Here is a 19,297-nt window from a genome sequence, read left to right as displayed (position 1 = left end):
AGAAGGAGTACTGGACATGGAGGCAGGGAGACCTGAGTTCAAATCCAACTTCAGACACTGTGAGCTATGTGACCCTAGACAAGTCACTTGAACACTGTCTGCCTCGGTTCCATCATCTGTCAAATATGGATAATAATAGTGCCTGCCTCTCAGGGATCTTATGATAATCAAATAAGATACCCTAGGTAATGTACTTTGTAAACCTCAAAGGGCCATATAAATGCTAGCTATTATAACAAAAAGGCACTTAGCATGTACTGATTAAGCACCTCCTATGAGGCTGGCACTGTATAGTCAGAACTCCCCCCTACCACCTTCAGACAGTAAGAGGAGATAGGCAGGTGCCTGCCAGACCCCGCCCCCCATGTCTCATAGGCATCTCAAACTCAACATACCCAAAGAGAAAGGGGCCCATTCCTCTCAAGTTTCTCTGCTTCAGCTAAGGGCACCACCCCATTCGTGCAGGGGCCCCCATTGGAAAGTTCAAGGTCACCCTCAGTGCTGCCTTTTGATTCAGTTGCCAAGTTTTGTCTGAACCTCTTCCATGTCTCTCATAAGTAAATGTCCCTTTCATTCTCACATGGGGGCCATAGGACTTCTCTGGGGTCTCCATCATGCCTTTCTTCTCAGGAAACTCATCCTTGGGAAATCTCATTATCCTGATGATTGAATCTGCCTGGTGCTCACATCTCATCCATCCCCTCTGCTCCCCTGATGGACCCTTTGACTGGAAGGGTGGGGTATGGACTCTAGAGCCTTCTTCTAAGAAGGGGGCCCAGCACAATCTTCTCCGTATTTCCCACTGTCTCTACTGCTTTGGGATGTCTCTGGACTTCATCCTACCTTCTCTTCCCCCTCCCCTTTCCAGGTGTGTGTGTGTGTGTGTGTGTGTGTGTGTGTGTGTGTGTCTGTGTCTGTGTCTGTGTATCTGTATCTGTGAGTGTCTCTGTGTGTCTCTGTGAGTGTGTGAGTATATGTGTGTGTGAATGTGTGTCTGTGTATCTGTGTCTGTGTGTGTGTTTCTGTGTGTGTCTGTGAGTGTGTGTATAAGTGTGTGTCTGTGTATCTGTGTCTGTATGTGTGTATGAGTGTGTGTGTGAGTGTGTATATGAATGTGTCTGTGTGTGTCTGTATATGTGTCTGTCTCTGTGAGTGTGTCTGTGTCTGTGTATCTGTGTCTGTGTGTGTCTATCTGCATGTGTGCTGTCTTTTCTCATCAGACTGTGAGCACCTTGAGGGCAGGAATTTTTCTTTTTCACTTGTGTTTGTATTCCTCAGTACACAGGAGGTACTTAATAAATGCTTCCTCTGGCTGAGCCCAGCTCCATGCCATTACCCCTTGCCTGGATTGTTTGCAATGGCTTCCTGCCCTTCCTCCTCTCCATTCCATCCTCCACTCAGCTGCCAAAATAAACTTCCTAAAGCACAAGGCTGACTCTGTCACTTCCCTGCTCAGGAAACTGCAGTGGCTCCCTTCTGCGCCTTGGCTAAAGCACCAGCTCCTTGGCCTGGTAAGGTCTGCACGCCTGGTTCCAACCTAGTTTTACAAGTTTAGTTCACATTAGTGCACTTCATGTACTTGACATTCCTGTCAAACTAGCCTTCCTGTGGTTCCCAAAACTTAACATTTCATCTCTTGCCTCCCAACTTGTGCACAGGTTATGCCCTCTGCCTAGTATGCCCTCCTTCTCCACCTCTGCCTCATAGAATCCTCCCATCTTAACTGCCTGGGCTCTTCCTAAGCAAAGTCTTTTCCCAGTGGTCCTTTTCCCACCCTGGCAGTGGTCCTCTCTTCCTCCTCAGTGGATCTCAGCCTCACTTCTCTGCAGTCCTGTCTCTCGGTAGAATGGGAACTCTTTGAGGACAGAGCTGGAGTTTTTGTACCTGTCACAAGGTTAATACTTGAGAAGTATTTAGTAATGTCACCGATGTTCTCATTTGCCTAAACCCTTAGACTGAGCACTGTATTGTTCATTACTTACTAGCAAGAGGCCACCTGGCCATTCTTCTGAATGAAGAAGAAGGTACAATGTGATTGTCAGCCTCAGGCACCACCTCCTCCCCGCATCACACACAAAGCCTAGACTTGGCACCTTGGCCCTTTTAGCCCCAGAGCCTAGGAGCAGAGAGAGAGGGAAGGGGGAGAGAGGAGAGAAGGGAAGGGGAGGAGAGGGGAGGGGGAGAGAGGGGAAAGGAGGGAAGAAGGGAGGGAACAGGAGGAACAAGAAAAGGGGAAGGAAGGGAATGGAAACATTCAACCATAAGGCCCAAGAATAGAAAAGCCCTAGCTAAGATAATGCTCTTTGAGAGGAGTGGGAGACAAAGTGTGTCTACATCTTGCCTTAGCTGCCCTGCCCACTTGGCATCTCTCTCCTCAGGATTTGATCTCATCTCTTTTCCAGGGAAGCATGTGAAGCCCCCTGAGCTGAGCCCATGGTTCATGGACACACAGCCTGGAGTGTGTCCTGTTCTTTTGCCAACAGTAACCAGGTGTGAATCATGTTGTTTCGTCCTCCTATTGCAGAGGTCCCTTTGGACAACACTCCCCTTTGGTCTGCCACTCTGAGTTAGAAGGGAGGAAAGACCTCGTGAAGTGTGGAGGCCAACTCCCCCTCTGCTCTGGGACCCTGGGGATGGACATTCTCAGAACACACTGAAGCAGTCACTCCCTGGATCCTTCCTGAGCCCCAAGGCACATCAGGCTGGAGAATGTGACTTCAGAGCAGGAGGGGGGCAACCTGAGGCCCCAGCTAAAAAGGAGAAGAAAGAAAAAAAAGCCACAGAAGACCCAGCTTGGATCGTGTCTTATTACAACACCCCGCTGAGCTGCTGTGGTCAAAAGAGACATCTGTTGGGAGTTTACAGGAGAAACAAACATGCAGAAAGCATGACAAACTTAAAAAAAACAACAACCAGCAAACTTTCCAGTTACCCCTTCTCCACATCAGCAGCCGCATAAGAGGGCAAGCATTTTCTGCCTATTGAGTCCAAGAAAGGGCCACCTGCTCCTTCCATAATGCACTAGGAAACATGAAATTTGCCTCCGTTTCCCCCTCTGTCTCTGCCCACCTGAGCTGCCAAATGCCTGTCCTTAGGAGATTCCTCTGACTCTAAGGTGTCTGTCTCTCTACTTAGCAAGGGGGGAGGAGTCAGCCTCTCCATTTAAAAGCAGCAGTACTCTTCCAAATAACCTCGAAAGCTTCTGGGGGTGGGGGAGGGATGGAGGAGAAAGAGACAAGCCAAACTTGCTGCACAGCCTCCAAACAAAAACTATTTCTAGAAGATCGGAAGGAAGGTGCTTGGATAGAAAAGGCAGCTGGGCGAACAAGGATCAGCCAGAGAGAAACTCTCAAGCAGCCCCAGGCCTTGGGCTGGATTCCCTCCCTGGCAACCACCCCACCTCCATCCCTCCACAAAGAACCGTGAGGAAGGACAGGGAAGCCCAATGAATGGCTCAGTTAGACACTCCAAACATGCCTCTACATCATTTTTTCAGGACACAGTTACTACAAGTGAAATCCTTTCATCCTCCTCCTTTCCTCCTGGCCAACCTCCCCTCCCCCCAGCAGTGGAGGAGATGTGTTCTTCTGTTAAGTTATCCTCTTTATTATCTCCACTTATGTGCAAACAAAATCAGAACATTACTGTTCTTCAAAAATAATCGAGTGTTTTAGACAGTTTTCTGTATGTACAAGGGAACCACTTTTTAAAGTTTCCTTTTGCACAGCAAAAGATTCTAAACATCTAGAACTGAGAACAGCACTATGTACAAAAGAGATGCCTGCAAAAATACTTCACAACAGTGCAAAAATATTTTACACCAGATCATTGAATGAGATCTTTCTGGGGATGAGGATTTCTTTTCCTTTTTTTTTTTTTTAAGGAAAACTCCCTGTTAAATATTGAATTTCTGTACTGTAAACAAAATGCAACTTTTTTTCTTTCATCTCCCCCAAGACAGTTATTTAAGGAATTTGGCAGATTTTCAAGGGTCTGAGTCTGAGGTAAACAACCCAAGCTCATGCACCAAAGAGAAGGTGGGGGGGAGGAGGGACCCAAGATCTTGGCGTGTGTGCCCTGGCACACACACACACACACACACACACACACACACACACACACACACCCCGGTTTGCTTTAGGAGATGGAAACAGACATGAAAATGACCCAAGCTCCTGGCCCTTACATTACTGGCTGCGGAAAGGAAGTTAACCCCTCCTATGTCGGTTCCCCAGTTACCCTGAAAAACAGGAAATTCTCAGTCATCCGGAGATGACAGAAGCCTTCTCTAAAACAATTGTATGTTCTCTCTTCCCCCTCCCATGCCTGATTGCCTTCTCCCTTAGCTTCCAGATTCTGCCCATGCCTGTCTGTATGTCTGTCTGTGCCTCTGTGTATGTGTCTGTGTTGCTGCTGCTGGGACATGACAAGGACAAGAAGATGGAGGAGGCTAGCCAGCCAGGACCGGAGCAATGACAAGCAGACAGTGATAGGCAGGCAGGCAGATAGGCAGAGTTGTTTACCGAGTGATAGGCACAATCGTTTCTGTGTGTGTGTGTGTGTGTGTCTGTCGCTCTCCCACATACACACACACACACACACACACACACACACACACACACACACACACACACACACACACACACACACACACACACTCCTTCCCTCTCCCCCTCACAAACAAGCAGCCCCGAAGAAGCTGGTGGGTCCCTGACCCCGCTCACAGTCAGGCCTCCCAGTGTGTTCTCTCACTGCGAACAGCGCCCTGAGGGAGAACCAACTGATCAGGGCTTTCCGCCCAGCCGGGCCAGCACCGCCTTGTCCCCAGTAAGAGGAGGCCAACGCCTAGGCGCCCATTGGCGCCTGCTCTCTCTCCTAGCCACGGCTGCCGAGGCCTCAGAGGGGACTGGTGGGAGGGGGCTGGGAGGCGCCCAGACCGGTGCACAGTGCCCAAGCAATCCGACGGGGCGTGCACAGTTGCAAGCAGGAGCAGCGGCCAGCAGCGGCGGCCCGGAGAGATGTTGGTGGGGGGAAAGAGGGAAGCAGCAGCGGCGGCGGAGGGGGGAACGAGGCGACTGCAGTCCAAGGTGGCCCAAATAGCGCCTAGATCGAGCTCAGCCCGGCCCGGGCTCCGACCCGGCCTCTTCCAGTCCGTTGGCAAGCCCCGGAGAGCCCCCCGAGTCCTGGCAGCCGCTCTCTATGGAGCTCTCGCTGCCGGTGCTCTCCCCCGACAAGAGCCGGGTGACACGCAGGTCGGCCCGGAGGCTCTGCACGTCGTTGCCGATGCTGAGCTCACCGAGGTCGCAGATGAGCCGGGAGAGCTCGCGCTTCCCATCGGCCGAGCTGGCCAGCAGCAGTGCGCCCGGGCGCCGCGGGTCCAATGTGTCCAGGAGGTCCCCACATTCCAGGGGCGAGGCCCCGAGGTGAGGCTGCAGCTGCGCCTCCCCGTCCGGCCCCACGTCCTCACCCTCGCCGTCCAGGGTCAGGTCCAAGTCCAGGGCCATGTCGGCCTCGTCCTCTGCGTCGTGGGCACGGCCGGGGTCCTCGTCCACGTCTCCGAGGAGACCCTCGGGCTGCTGCTCCCGCTGCTGCTCCTGCTGCTCGCCCAGTAGGTCCTCGGTGATGGAGCCCAGCTTGGGTGCGCTGCGACTGCGCTCGACGGGCGGCTTATAGCAGCTGGGCCCATGCAGCAGGAGCTTCCGAAGGGGCACCAGCGGGATACTCTGCTCGCCCACCAGCTGCTGCTGCTGGTGGCGGGCGTCGTCGCGCCGCTTGAGTCTCTTGAACTCGGCCAGGGCCGTGGCCGACGTCTGATAGAGCAGCAGCGCCATGGCCTTGGCCTTCTCGGCTTTGGACACCAGCACTGCGTGGCAGCGCAGCATCACGGCTTTGTGCTTAAGCTCGTGCCGGTAGATCCAGGCAAAGACCTTGGGCAGGCGCGGGTCGGCCACGCAGTAGGTGACGCGGTGCAGCAGGTAGAGGTGGCCCGGTCGCTTGAGCGCCTGGTCGTCGGCGTGCACCATGCGGATGCCCTGCGCGCTGATGGTCAGTTTCATCTTGGTGCCGTGTTTGCCCGCCTCGCTCTTGCCCCAGATCTTGCCCACCGCCAGGTCGGTGCAGCCCTCGCCGCGGGACTGGATGGTGGTCGCGTTGCCCAGGTACAGCACAGTGTACGTGGGGTCCTCGCTAGTGATCTTGACCTTTTTCCGCTTCGATTTGAACATGCTGCCCACCCGAGTGAGGGCGCTCTCCGGGCACGCCTTGGCCAGCGATGTGAGCGCCGAGTAGTTGAGGCTCACTGCATAGCCCTTGGCCTTAGCTGCCTGTCTGGGATGCTCCTCGATCAGCTCGAATTTGTTTCTTTTCCACGGCAGCATCTCCCTGCCCTCCGCAGCTGGGGTCCGAAAGGCAGGCGGACTGGCAGAGGAGGCAGACAGGCGGGGTTGGGGGCGGGGGTGGCGTGCAGGAGGCGAGCGGAGCTTGCCCTCCGCCCCCGGGACAGAGGGAGGGAGGGATGGGATGGGAAGGACGCTCGCGGAGGGCTCTGCCGTCCGTCGGCCTGGCACCTCTTTACCGCATCTTGGCCCTCAGGAACCAGAGGGCCCCCGGCTGCGGGGTCGGGGCTCCGCGCGGCTCCCGTCGGCTCGCCGGGCAGAAGGGACGCATGGTGTTTCTGTTCACCCTGGTGCCCCGGCGGCGCGGCGCTGAGGGGCGCCGGACTGCGTGTGCTCCGCTCCTCTCGGCTCTGTTCGGAGCCTACCCCAGCTGGGCTGCGCTGTCGTCCAGAGTCCGGGGTTCGGCTGCGGCGCTCTCCTCTGGGGCTGGACTGGACTGGGCTGCTCTGCCCCCCGGGGCTGGACTGCTCTCCCCTCCGGGGCTGGACTGGACTGGGCTGCTCTGCCCCCCGGAGCTGGACTGCTCTCCCCTTGGGGCTGGACTGGACTGGACTGGGCTGCTCTGCCCCCGCGGGCTCCTCTGGTCCGGAGCTGCGGTGCCGGCTAACCTCTCCTCGCAGCCCTCCCGGCCAGCCCCCTCCCCAGCTCCGCCGCGGCTTCCGCTGCGCTCTCGCGGCTCCGGCTCCGGCTCAGCTCTGACCTCCTGCCTTCCCCCAGTTCACCTCACATCCTTGCGGCTGGGGAGGAAGATAGGCGGTAAATATAGGCTGGCGCGAACCATTGGGCGGCGAGGACAGGGGTGGCCGCGGGAGGAGCCCAGCCCGCAGCCTGCCACTGAATCAGTTTCAGTCCCGGGCGCCAGCCCTAGAGGTTTCTGGTCTCTTAAAGGGACCTCACCCGAGCATTTCAGCCGCCTAGCAGAGGACGAGAGAAGCCGGCACTGGCCGAAGCCCGTGCCCCATCCCAGGCCCCCCAGCAGGCTCAGAGCCCCGGCTCGGCTAACGCGGAAATGGCCCGGAAGGGGGGAACAGGAGAGCGGCCCGCAGGCCATCTGGATTCGAAACTGGCCAAATGTAAACAGTCCTGGGACTGGGGGATGGTCTTCTGGCCAAATCTTGGCGATGCGGCCGAGCTCCTAGGAGGGAGGAGGAGGGACGGGAGAGCTGCGGCCCAGCCTGCGACCCGAGGCTGGGTCATGATCTTGCCTCTAGCTTGGACCCGAAAATGAGGAAAACGCCGGAGGACGTGGATGCTGTTCTCTGGAGGCGAGAAGTCGGACTGATGAACAATTCTTTTGGAAACTCTTGTAGCCAGCTTTTATAAAGTCTATGGGCTTTCATTAAGCCTCTGTGTGGCCCACTGGAGAAGTCTGGAAGAGCAAAGGGATGCCTCCGACGACACCAGCCGTGCCACCCTTGGCACAAGGCTGCTTTAGCTTGAGGCGGTCAGCGGCCTTCAAGCCCTGCCTTCTCCGGGAAGCCTTCCTTGATTCCTCCCAAACGAACCCCTCTTTCTCCCCCCCCACATTCCCAGCTACTCCTGCCCTTCTTCCTGAACTGCCATATCTGTTCTGAATATACTTAGATTGGCTCACCTCCTGTCCCCCATAGAAAAGAAATTCCTGGAGCCCAGGGGCGGATTCCCTTTTGTCTTTATGTCTTTAGGGCCCCAACACACAGTAGGCCCTCAAGCACTGCTCGTTCATTCATTGATTGCTACTCTCACACTACTTGGGTCAGCCACTCATTACCTGCTTCTTTCCGTTTCATGAAGATGGTGTGGGGCCCATTTGCTTTGGGGGGTGGGGGCAGGGACTCTCATCTGTGTTGCCATCTGTTTGCTCCAGAGACAAACTTGGAGCCTTAAATGTGGACCCTTACCCAGACTCCAACTCGAATTTTCCACTTTTCTGGGCAGAGTCTGGCCACTACTCTTCTCTCTGACGACCTAATTCTGCCTCCCTGAAGTGAGAGTAAATAGCTAACTGGAGGAATGACCTAGCCTTTCAGTCTTCCTCACTTCCCTTCAAATCTCACTTGGTGCAACCTTGTCCTGCACCTTCAGATCGAGTTTTTCCTTAGCCAAGGAGACTCAAGTGCTGAGATAATAGCCACTGGACTTTGTTGATTCCCACCCCAGCCCTTTTGTTCTGGAGAAGGGTACCTCACTCATTACCCAATGTTTACCCCAGGGTCACTTCCTTGGAGGCAGTAGGGCCAGCCTTCTCTGCAGTCCTTGACTTTTGTGCATGGCCACCTCTCCAAACCTTGGACCCTGTCTACATTGCAGAATAATAGGAGAGGTGGGGAAGGGGTGGGTGCTCATCTTCATAGCCAGTAGATTTGGTTTCATCCAATGGTGCTATATCTGAAGCTTATAACTAGCTGTTCAAAGTATATGGTTCAATGGTCTATACAGTGGGCTGTGGATTTGTAATTCAGACAAAAGAAAAATCCCCTGACAGGCTCCCCCCCTCATCCCAGGACTTCCCTGATACTCTGCTGTGAACTGCCTTCTCCTTACTTGCGGACATTGATGTGTACAGAGCCGTAATTCCCCACGACAAGGCTGGCAAGGTTTGAGAAAGACAGTAAGACCACAAAACCAGCTGGTGCAGCATGGGAGAAGACTAGACCTGCAGTCAGGAAAGCCTTGGTTTGAATCCCCTTGCTGAGGTATGGGCAAGTGCCATAATCTCTCTCAACCTCAGTTTCCTCATTTGTACAATGAGTATAACTTAGCATCTATTTCACTGGATTGGTGTGAGGTTCCAATGAGAGCGCTCTCCTGTATAAACATCAGGTATTATCATTATCCCAATTCACCAACTGGAATATGGGCAGCTGCCTGCTGGCCCTGCAGCAAGGGCCTCAATGAGAGGGGCATTGGAGAGTGTGGGGGAGGGGGGGGACTGTGATGACAGTTGTTCTTATTACTTAAATGTGTGTTTGTAATTAGGACCCAGTGAGGGAGGTCGAACAGGTGTCATTTTCTTCACTTGACAAGTGACGAAACTGCAGCTCAGAGAGGAAAAGAGATCCAATTGGATCACATGCCCATTCCTTCTTGGGGCCAATCTCCTCAGTCCAATTTTCCCTCCTGGTTCAGACTAACAAGAAAGTAGCTTAAGCTCTCCCCGCAGTGTTTCATATCCTGGGAAAGCAGTTCTAGAGAAAGGTCTGGGGAGAGAATCCCAATTCCTTGGGTCACAGAGACCTAGAATTCCTTTCAGAAGCCTGGGGAGGACAGCTAGATGGCATTGTAGATAGAGTCAGGAGGACCTGAGTTCAAATTTGACCTCAGATCCTTGACACTTACTAGCTGCATGACCCTGGGCAAATCATTCAATCCCCAATGCCTTGACCAAAAAGAAGTAGCAGCCTGGAGAGGGGGACAAGCAGTTTATTTCCAATGAAAATGAAAGTGTGTTCCCCAAAAAAGGCCTTTGAGAAGCTATTTTTAAAATGAAAACAAGCCTGCAAAGACTTCATGGTAAGATGCTGGAAGCCAGGCAGCCCCCCTCTCTGGGCCTCAGTTTCCTCATCTATAAAATGGGTTTGAGTTGATAGCCTTGAAGGTCTGTTCCAACTCTTCTGTTCTGTGCCTTTGGAAAACTCCATATTAATCTGAATAAGGAGGGGGCCAATGAAAATCCTGAGAATGACTGGCTGAGAGACCTTGAACTAAGCTGTATCTTTTAAAATCAAGGCTGTATGCCCAATTAATTCATATTTCTAAGGTCCCTCAGGAGATTTAGGTCTCTAAGAGAAGAGGGGAGAGAGAAGGAGAAGAGAGGAGGGGGAACAAGCAGCAACACTGGCTAGGCCTCCCTGGAAAGAGCTGCCATCTTGGTTTCCCAAGGTGCCCATGAAGAATGCCCCTTAGGGAAATCCACTGCTTGGGCTGGATGGCTAGCCTGGTACTCCTGTACTCCCATGCTATTACCTCAGCATCCCCCTGCAGTCTATTGGTACTTGGCCTTCCACAGCCTTCAAGGCCAAGTTTACAGGGTCCATGTTGCCTCCTACCTTGCAAAGAAGGCTCCAAGATAGTTTTGCGTTCCTGGCTTCAGGTAAGGTGGCCAGGCTTGCCTTGGGCTGGGACTGGGCAGCCATCTTTGCCATTTAAGCCTGCTGGGGTGAGGTTGAGAGATGCCAAAGAGGCCTCTGTTCGACTGCGAAACCCAGGACTCTGATCTGCAGCAAGCCACCGAGATCCCAGGAAAGCAATAGGGCCAGGCTATCCCATGGGGGAGTGAGGGGGAGACTTCCTTTTGTTCCCACGCCATCTACTGGCCTTAATCAGAACTGCTGAGCCACCACCACCTGAGCTGAGCATAGTTGGGGGAGACCATTTCTGGATCTTTTCCCAGTCATGAAGGTGGACATCAGACCCTTCCTCCATTCTTTCCACCCCAAGTACAGGATGTCCCAGCCAGAATGGACCACAGGAGGGAGCTGAAGCCCAGAGATGGGAAGTAGTTTGTCCTGTGTCACACAGGTCCCAAGGCCCCGGGAGGGGGATGTATCCTCCCCACCCTAGTCCATTGCTCTCCTCAGCCCTAGAAAACCAGGCCTGATTTCTTGCAGGTTTATGTTTTCCAAGGATCTGAATGTTTCATGAATGGATTTTGAATGAATGAAGTATTTATTAGCCATCCGCACTATCCCAGGCACTGGGCCATTGTCCCCAGAATAGAAGGGATGCCTTTCATTAAATGTCAGTCATTAAAGTTGTATCTTTATGGAATCATCATGTTGTTTCACTTCTCCAAAAGCTGTTTTACTACTCCCTGATCTGCTCTCAAGCTGGGCATCAGAAGCTCTCCAAAGAGCTCCTCTTGAGGTAGGCAGACTCGAAAGAAGCTTGAACAACCTTCTTATGTTGGGACTATGGCCACCACTTCATTATTTTGACCTTAAAATCTGGGGGACAGAAATGGAGGGGGAATAGGAGAGAGCTGTCCTTGAGCTGGGCAGATCAGAGTGGGACAGAGACAAGGGCAGGGTGGTCACAGCCCTGGCTGTGGCCAACACTGGGGGCTGGGCAGCTGGGATGCCTCAAGCAGAATGTCTGCTAGGGACATGATGTTAGTGTTCTAGTAGGTTTGTGAAAAGGTGAGTGCCATTGCTTTCCAATGAACAAGCATTTCTGAAGCACCTACTATAGTGTCAGGCACCAGGCTAAGTGCTGGGAATAGAAGGAAAGACAAAAAAAGATAGCCATTGGGCTGGAGGAGCTTAAATGGGGAAGATGACATGCGAAGAACTAGGTCCAGATAAGACAAGAGGTACATGCATTGTATGGATTGTATCAACTATATTAATAGAAGGCTTATATTATGGGCAGCTAGGGGACACAGTTGATAGACTGATAGGCCTGGAGTCAGGAAGACTCCTCTTCCTGAGTTCAAATCTGGCCTCAGATACTTCCTAGCTGTGTGACCCTGAGCAAGTCACTCAACCCTGTTTGCAAAATGATATGGAAAAGGAAATGATGAACCACTTTAGAATCTTTGCCAAAAAAAAAAAGAGAGAGAACCCCAATGGGGTGACAAAGAACCTGACATGACTGAAGGAAAACTGAAGGACAGCCCAAAAGGCTTATATTAATATGAGGAGTATGTGTGTGTTTGTCTTTCATTGCCGAAGAAGACCATGCCATCAGAGAAATGATGACATGACTTGCACTTGACTTTGTTTTGAGTGAGGGAGGGCTGTGCAGGTCACCAGCCTCACTTCTCCTCCAGAGCCATCTGAATCCAGGGACCTGATATTCATCAGGATGATTGGAGATGACCCAGGATGAGGCAATTGGGGTTAAGTGACTTGCCCAAGGTTACAGAGCTAGTGAATGTCAAGTGTCTGACATGAGATTTGAACTCAGGTCCTCCTGACTCCTGCACTGGTGCTCTATCCATTGCACCACCTAGCTGCCCCAATATGAGGAGACGTCTCCAAGGGAAGACACTGGAATTAAGGGGCATCAGGTAAGGCTTCTTGGAGGTGAGACTTTAGCTGGACTTGTGCGCCAGACATGGCATGACAGGCATGGTGGTCCAGCCAGTGAAGTGCACCCAGATGGATCATCTCTTGTGAAGAATGGTGAGGATGCGTGCCCCACCTGAACTGCAGAGCACAGGGAAGGAAGGAAGGAAGGTGTAAGGATACTGCAAAGGAGGGGACCCTGGTGGTGAAGGCCTTTCAATGTCACTTTGGCTCCTTTCTGAGGGAAGATAATGGGGCAGTATCCTGAGATTCTTGGAGCTGGAGCTACTCAATTCCATGCCACATAGGTTGGACTAGTTTTTCCTAAGGTCCAATCTCAACTCAGCTAGATTTCCCCTCTTTCCTTAAAAGGTAGTGTCCTTCAGACCTAATTGGTCCAGAGCACTGGGATATTTCCTGGTGTCTCAGGAGCTCTTCCTTCAGGTTTACAGCTGGCAGACCAACATGGTCAATACACAGACAGGTATTTGATGCTGTATCTTTGCCAAATATGCTTTCCCTGCTGTAGCAAAGTTGGCATGATCTTGTTCATTGTTAGATGGACTACAAGTGTCTACACCATTCTAATCCCAGCCCTGAAGCACAAAATGGGGCTGAATCAGGTTCGGCCTACAATAACTAGTCTTTGAGTTAGGAAGTCCTGAGTTCAAATCATATTCTGACACTTGCCAGCTTGGTGACTCTGGGCAGATCATGGTACCTTGGGGAGCTAGCCTCAAGTTTCTCAATTGTAAAGTGAGGATAACAATGTACTACTTATGGAACCGCGTACAGACACTGGGCACTGACAAGGAGAACAGGCCCCTACAAATCAGAGACCTATCTCACTGTCCCAGAGACTGCTGATGACTCATTTGTCTGGAGAAAACTTGGTGAATTTGTCCTCCTGGGAGAGAGAGGAGAAAAATGAGGCAGCACTACCTTCCATCCAGATCCCAAAGGAACTTCAGCAAACCTGGAGCCACCTAGAGACCCCACACATTCATTATTCATACTTACTACCTTGGCTCCAGGATCCAGGGGGAGGGGTTTCAGTTTCCATTTCTGCAGTCTCCCTTATCCACTTCTTTTCCCAAAAGTTCAAAGGATGAAAAGGGCTAGTTTATGAGTCTGAGTCAACCCCTCCATCCCAAGGTCAAAACAAAATGCTCCAGAGGTCAAAGATGAGGAGAAGGAGGAAAGGGGGGAAGGGAAGGAGGAGGGGGAGGAGGAGGTTGCTGGGAGAATTCTCCCAGAAACTAACCAATATCCGTTCCAAACTTCCTGATCTCCTTGGTGACCACTGCCCAGAAAGTCCTGGCCAAGACAGCTCAGCACCCACTTCTCAAGGGTGCTGTGAAACTCCAGCGAGATAATAAATGTAATCTTGCTTAGCCATCCCAGCAGCCTTGTCAGTGATATTTCTTCACCATTTCTAAAACTATCAAGTCGGAACAAAATCCGACCATTGAAATCTGACCCTGAATGAATGAAGTCAAATGGAAAGAGTATGACAGTGGGTACTGGTGCCTTCCTCTGACCTTCCCAGAGGGGGCTCACTACCTTTAATAAATTCCACCCAGGTTGGAAGAGTGGTGGGATAGGATTGTGATGGAATACTGCTGTGCTGGAAGAAAAGATGAGTTATATAATCTCAGAAAAACATGGAAAGATTTGCACAAAATAATGAAGAGCAAACCAAGGGAACATTATATATGGTAATAACAACATTATTTTAAAAACAACTTTGAGCAAATAAGTCATTTTGACTATTATAAAAAAACCCAAATGAATAATAAAGAGCATATGAAGACACTCTCTGCATCCAGAGAAAGAACGAATAAATGGAAGTGTGTACAGAATGGCTTTACCTGCACACGCGCACACCTGTTTGTGTCTAATGGTGGCCACCTCTAGGGCAGGGTGTGGGTAGAGAATAAAAAAAGGAAAAAACAATTTCCACAATAACTTTGTCATAGATTTGAAAGGAATAGCCAATCCTAAACCCCAGGAACTTTGGGCATTTGCCCTTCTCTGGGTTTCCCTGGCTTCCCCAGGACTCTGAGCTTCTTGACATCAGGGACTGACAGGTTTCTGCCTTCATTTGTAGCCTTAGAGCTTGGCTCAGTCCCAGCATGAAGTAAGTGTTTCATAAATGCAGGCTGGCTTAATTTGGCGACGTCGGTTGTGAAGAACGGCTAACAGTCACTGCAGAGCAGGGGGAGAAGAAAAGCTGGCAGTCGTAGGGAACTGAGGAAGAATGCCACAGATCCTAAATGTAGAATGAGGATGAACATTGGAGACAGCTAGTCAGATGGAGAAACTGAGGCTCAGAGTGGCTTGTCCAGATTGCATAGGAAGATCCAAGGTTCTGCACTAACTCAAGAGCTACTCTTTTTCCTGATATATGACACTGCTACCTCAGTGCATAACGTCCAGTGCTTGAAAATCTTCTGGTGAACTGAGTTCACTGGGTATAACCATCAGTCTTTGGAAGGCCTTTAAACATGTGGGGGAGTTCATGTGGGCAATCCCCACTCTGTAGATGGACCAGCTGAAGGCAATGGAAAGTTAAGGCAAGGCCACTGAGGTCACAGGCAAACCCTAGCAGAGGCTGTTGTCCTGAGTCCTCACTCCAGCAACTCAGAATCTGGTACCATTGACGATGAAGGCAGATTGGAGGGAGGGATTCAAATCCAGTCCCCAACCTCAGGAAACATCCTGTCCCAAGGACCTCTGACCTTTGCGGAACCCTAACCAACTCTCTTATCTTGGAACAGGGTATTGAGGGCTGACAAATTCTGGCTGAGAGGGAGCGTAAAGGGTGGCACCTTTGTCTTTGCATGGATGAGACAGCTCAGCTTTGGCACTCTCCCTGTGGTTTATATCTGGGCATGGATCTTAAAAGGCTAATGAAGGAATTAGAGGTCAGAGTGCTAAGAAGCCCACAGAGGAAAGAATCCATGAAATGATGAATGTTGGGTGTTGGGCCCAGAAGCAGTGTTGGGTACACAAAAGACCTGGCCCATGAGCTCAAAGCATGGCAATGACTGACTCACTGTGGGGATGGCTGCTATATCCAGTGGTGATGTGAAAACAGCTGCACAGCCATCGCATACAACACCAAGGATGCCTTTCAGTGGAGGGGCAAAAGGATGAGGTGAGCTTAACCAGGACTCTGCTGTTCTCACTCTTCTGGCTGGGGAAATCCCAGCAGCCACTGCCACCAGCTCAGGTTGCAGACTGGTACTGATGGCTCCTCCATCCTGCTGGAGTCACTGCAGAGCCTGGAGACCACAGAGACACTACAGCCCAGACCAGATGAGGCTGTTCCTCCTGGTGAAAGATCTCAGGAGATAAGCAGTTGGGCATTCAAGCAGCAGGTTCCTTGGCTGTCTGTCAATTATAACAATTACCATCTGCCTCCTACCTGGTTTCCCCAGAGTTTCCACTCAACCAGCTTTTCTCCCACTCTTCTTACCTGCCTCCCTTCAGTGAAACTGTCAAGATATTTGGCCTCAGGGCCACCTAGCCAGCTTCCTTCCGTGCCCTTCCTTTTCACTAGGACCCAGGCTCCAGCTGGGCTGCTCGAGATTCTCCTATAAAGGAAGAAGCCATCAAGTATTAATTGAGTTTTTCTTATGTGCCACCCTGTGCTAACCCTGTGCTCCAAGGACAAAAAAAAAAATGAAGTCTTTGCTGGGGAGTCCTCTTGCTAATAATGTTGTTACATTCTAACAACTGATGCAAATTCTAATGTTGTTACCGTGGAACAACTGGTAGAACATCATGATGGTATTACATTCTAATGACTAGTACAACATTTGAATGTTGTTACATTCTAACAATCAGTACAACACTCTAATGTTGCATTTTAACAACTAGTTTTATGTTGTTATATTCTAACAATCAATACATATTCTACTGTTACATTTTAACAGCTAATTTTATATTGTTACATTCTATAATCAGTATAACATTTTAATGTTACATTTTAACAACTAGTTTTATGTTGTTATATTCTAACAATCAGTGCAACATTCTAATGTTACTTTGTAACAACTCTCCTTATATTGTTATATTCTAAGGTAACACTTGGATGTTGAATTCTAACAACAAATAGATACAAAGTAGTTGAAGTCCAGAGGATGGGGGAGCAGGGGCAGAGACCAAGGAAGTTTGGAATCACTACTATATACTGAAGCAGTTGGAACTCATTGCGTTAGCAGGAACTCAACACTTAGACCTAAAGATTGAGCCTCTCATAGTTGAATTTCAGACTGTAAGATACAGGGAGTATTTGCAGCCCCTTATCACCTCCAAGGCCCTTCCAAGTGCTAGTATTTAGGTCTAGTCCAATTAGTCAATTAGTTGTACCTGACACTTCAAGTGAACCCTTTGGGGGATTTCTTGGCAAAGATCCTGGGGTGGAGGCAGGATTTGAATTCAGGTCTTCTTGACTCCACGGTCAGCACTCTGCCCACCATGCCACCCAGCTGCCTGGGCCCCTAAGTGATGGACCTGGTCATAAAATCAAACAATGGAAAGTTGACCAGAGGTTATGTGGTCAACTAGATGGGGTAGTGGAAGGCAGGAAGACCTGTTCAAATTTTGCCTCACACACTAGCTAGCTTCACAACCCTGGGGAACTCGCATCTCTCAGGCTCCATTTGAGTCTTGCAAATAGTCTCCCTGTCTGTGTCCATTTAGAAATACCACAGTTATTCAACACTCCATAATTAGATGTTGCATTGTATTCAAAACTTGTGGTCTGCAGGGTGGTGCGAGCCCAGTTACACAAGCACAGGCCCAAAGCCATCTGTGCACGTAAGTACTCACTTACACACACACAGCAATATAGGCAGGGCTAGGAGCTTACCATCAACAGTATTGAGTCCATCTGCCCCTGGCTTGAAGGTTCTCTCCTTTGAAGTTCAAGGGGCAGCCTAGACTATATTGGGTGTCTGCCAGAGCACTGCCTGCCCCAGAAACATCCTCCTCCCCACTGACTGGCCATATCCTTGCTCCTCAGTTTGAATTCCTTCCATTAAAGTCCTGCTTTTTTGGCTAGCCATCAAAAGTGAGGTCTCTACTCCTGGGAAGGAAGGGGGATCCTTGCATAAAGACCTCCTTGGAGGTCTTCCACAGAGGCTGGATGGCTCCTCTTCAGGGTTGTTGTTGGAGAGAGTTCACCAGCCACTCAGAGTTGGTGAGTTTCTCTGCCAGGGGTCACTCCTTGACCAGGCTGTCAGTAAACAAATATTGATAAAATGCCTGGGGAGAACAAGAAGGGTGAGTCATCAGCTTCACTGGTGGGCAGCTTGTCTACCACACCCCTAGGATTACTTCAGAGGGAGCTCTAGGCTCCTCTTTTCACAAATAGGGAAACTGAGAGCTGAGGAGGTTGTGACTCAGACAAAGCCAAGGCAAAAACAGCCACTAGAACAGTAACAATAACTAGCATTCATGTGGCATGTTGAGATTTGCAAGCGCTTTACATGTGTTCATTCATCTGACAAGTATTTGTGCCAGGCCCTGGGGTGGGAAAACAAATACAGGCCAAGCAAGAAGAAAGACAGCCCCTGCCCTGCCTGGAGAAGCTCCCATTCTACCAGGGAAAGACAGAAAAAGAAGGGATGCTGAGGGGAGAGAGGCATGAAGGAATGAATTAGGTAGGTAGACTGGCACTTCTTGAAAACGGACTTTCCTGGAGGAAATGACCAATCAGAAAAGGAGCTTCTGAGGTGAGACAGTCACACAAGCAGTTAACAGCAGAGTGGGGAAAAAGCTGTTTGTCCCCACATGCTGTCCCTCCGATCCCAGATCGCTAATGGCACTCCCCACCCCCACCGCGGTGGGTTGGTCCCTTCCCAGCTCCATGGGGGGAGGGGCACTGCACACCTCCAATATCGAATCAGTATTTCTTGGCATTAATCCACCATAGAATCCTACAGTGCTAAATAAAGGAATACAAAAGGCTTCTGGCACTCATTCTAGGTGAATAGGTGAAGAAGGGGCGAGGGCGGGGCGCCGCACACACCGAACCTAGATTTCCAGGCCATTGGGGGCTATCAGCTAAGACTCGTTCTGGGTCAGTGGTACAATTTTAGTGAAAATGCAGAATCCGATCACTGTACGGAGAAAAGAGGCGACGGTCCTGATTTCCCTCGCATACAACACCCCATCTTCCATCTCCACGCCTTTGCACCGCACACACCCCCATCACTGGAATGCTCTCCTACCTCATCTCCACCCTTTAAGCCCTGTGACTTGTCAAGACAGACAAAAACGAGAAGTCAGAACTGATGCCAGCACTTCGAGGTCTGCACAGCGTTTTTCCAACATAAAGTCGTGGGATCCTCACGTCCCTGGGACGGAGGTGCCGTTATTATCCCCATTTTACAGAGGAGGAAACTGAGGCAAAGAGAAGTTAAGAATCACCCAGGGTCCCCAGCTAACTAGGGACTGTGGCTTTGCGTTTTCAGCCCAGCACAGCGAACACTGCATGACTGCCCGCTGACGGACTGACAGACCCTCTCTGGGCCCCAGGGACACAGCAAGCCGGCAGGCTTGACTCGCCATCACGTGACGGGGTAGGCGCGCTCCTGCCCCGCCTCCTTCGGGGGCCCTCCCCCTTAGGCCCCTTCCTGCCGCCGCTCACGTTTCTGGCCGGACACTTCCGGCCGCGCACCGAGTGGGCCGTACCACTGCGCTTCAGCCCCCAGGCAGACGGGACCTCCAGGGCCCGGAGTCCCGGTGACTCCTCGGCCAGCGGCTAGCCCCCCGTGTCCGGGGACACGTCCGTGAGGGTGGACGGCCGCAGGCGGCTCCGAGGCTCCGCCCCTTTCCCTCTCCTCCCCCTTTCCTTCCTGCTTGGACTCTTCCTCGCGTGACCGCTTCCGCCGGCGGCCGCGC

At 51.3% G+C, this 19,297-nt stretch overlaps 1 protein-coding gene and 1 long non-coding RNA gene across 2 annotated transcripts; both read right to left on the bottom strand.

Moving 5' to 3' along the window:
- Positions 1-3,582: 3,582 nt before the first annotated feature.
- FAM43A (family with sequence similarity 43 member A) lies at positions 3,583-7,142 on the bottom strand. The gene has a single exon (XM_072618910.1). The coding sequence runs from the start codon at positions 6,375-6,377 to the stop codon at positions 5,115-5,117; it is 1,263 nt and encodes a 420-aa protein (XP_072475011.1). The 5' UTR covers positions 6,378-7,142; the 3' UTR covers positions 3,583-5,114.
- A 6,949-nt stretch (positions 7,143-14,091) lies between these two features.
- On the bottom strand, positions 14,092-19,216 carry LOC140510360 (uncharacterized). The gene is made up of 2 exons (XR_011969213.1): positions 18,625-19,216; positions 14,092-15,981 (listed from the first exon to the last, which is right to left on the bottom strand). It is a non-coding gene; the product is annotated as an uncharacterized lncRNA (long non-coding RNA).
- Between the last annotated feature and the right edge of the window lie 81 nt (positions 19,217-19,297).

This window comes from Notamacropus eugenii, chromosome 6, assembly GCF_028372415.1.
Source record: "Notamacropus eugenii isolate mMacEug1 chromosome 6, mMacEug1.pri_v2, whole genome shotgun sequence".
In the NCBI taxonomy this organism is placed as follows: domain Eukaryota; kingdom Metazoa; phylum Chordata; class Mammalia; order Diprotodontia; family Macropodidae; genus Notamacropus; species Notamacropus eugenii.
Note: the sequence above shows the minus strand (reverse complement) of the source record. Positions and strands in the feature narration are given on the sequence as shown.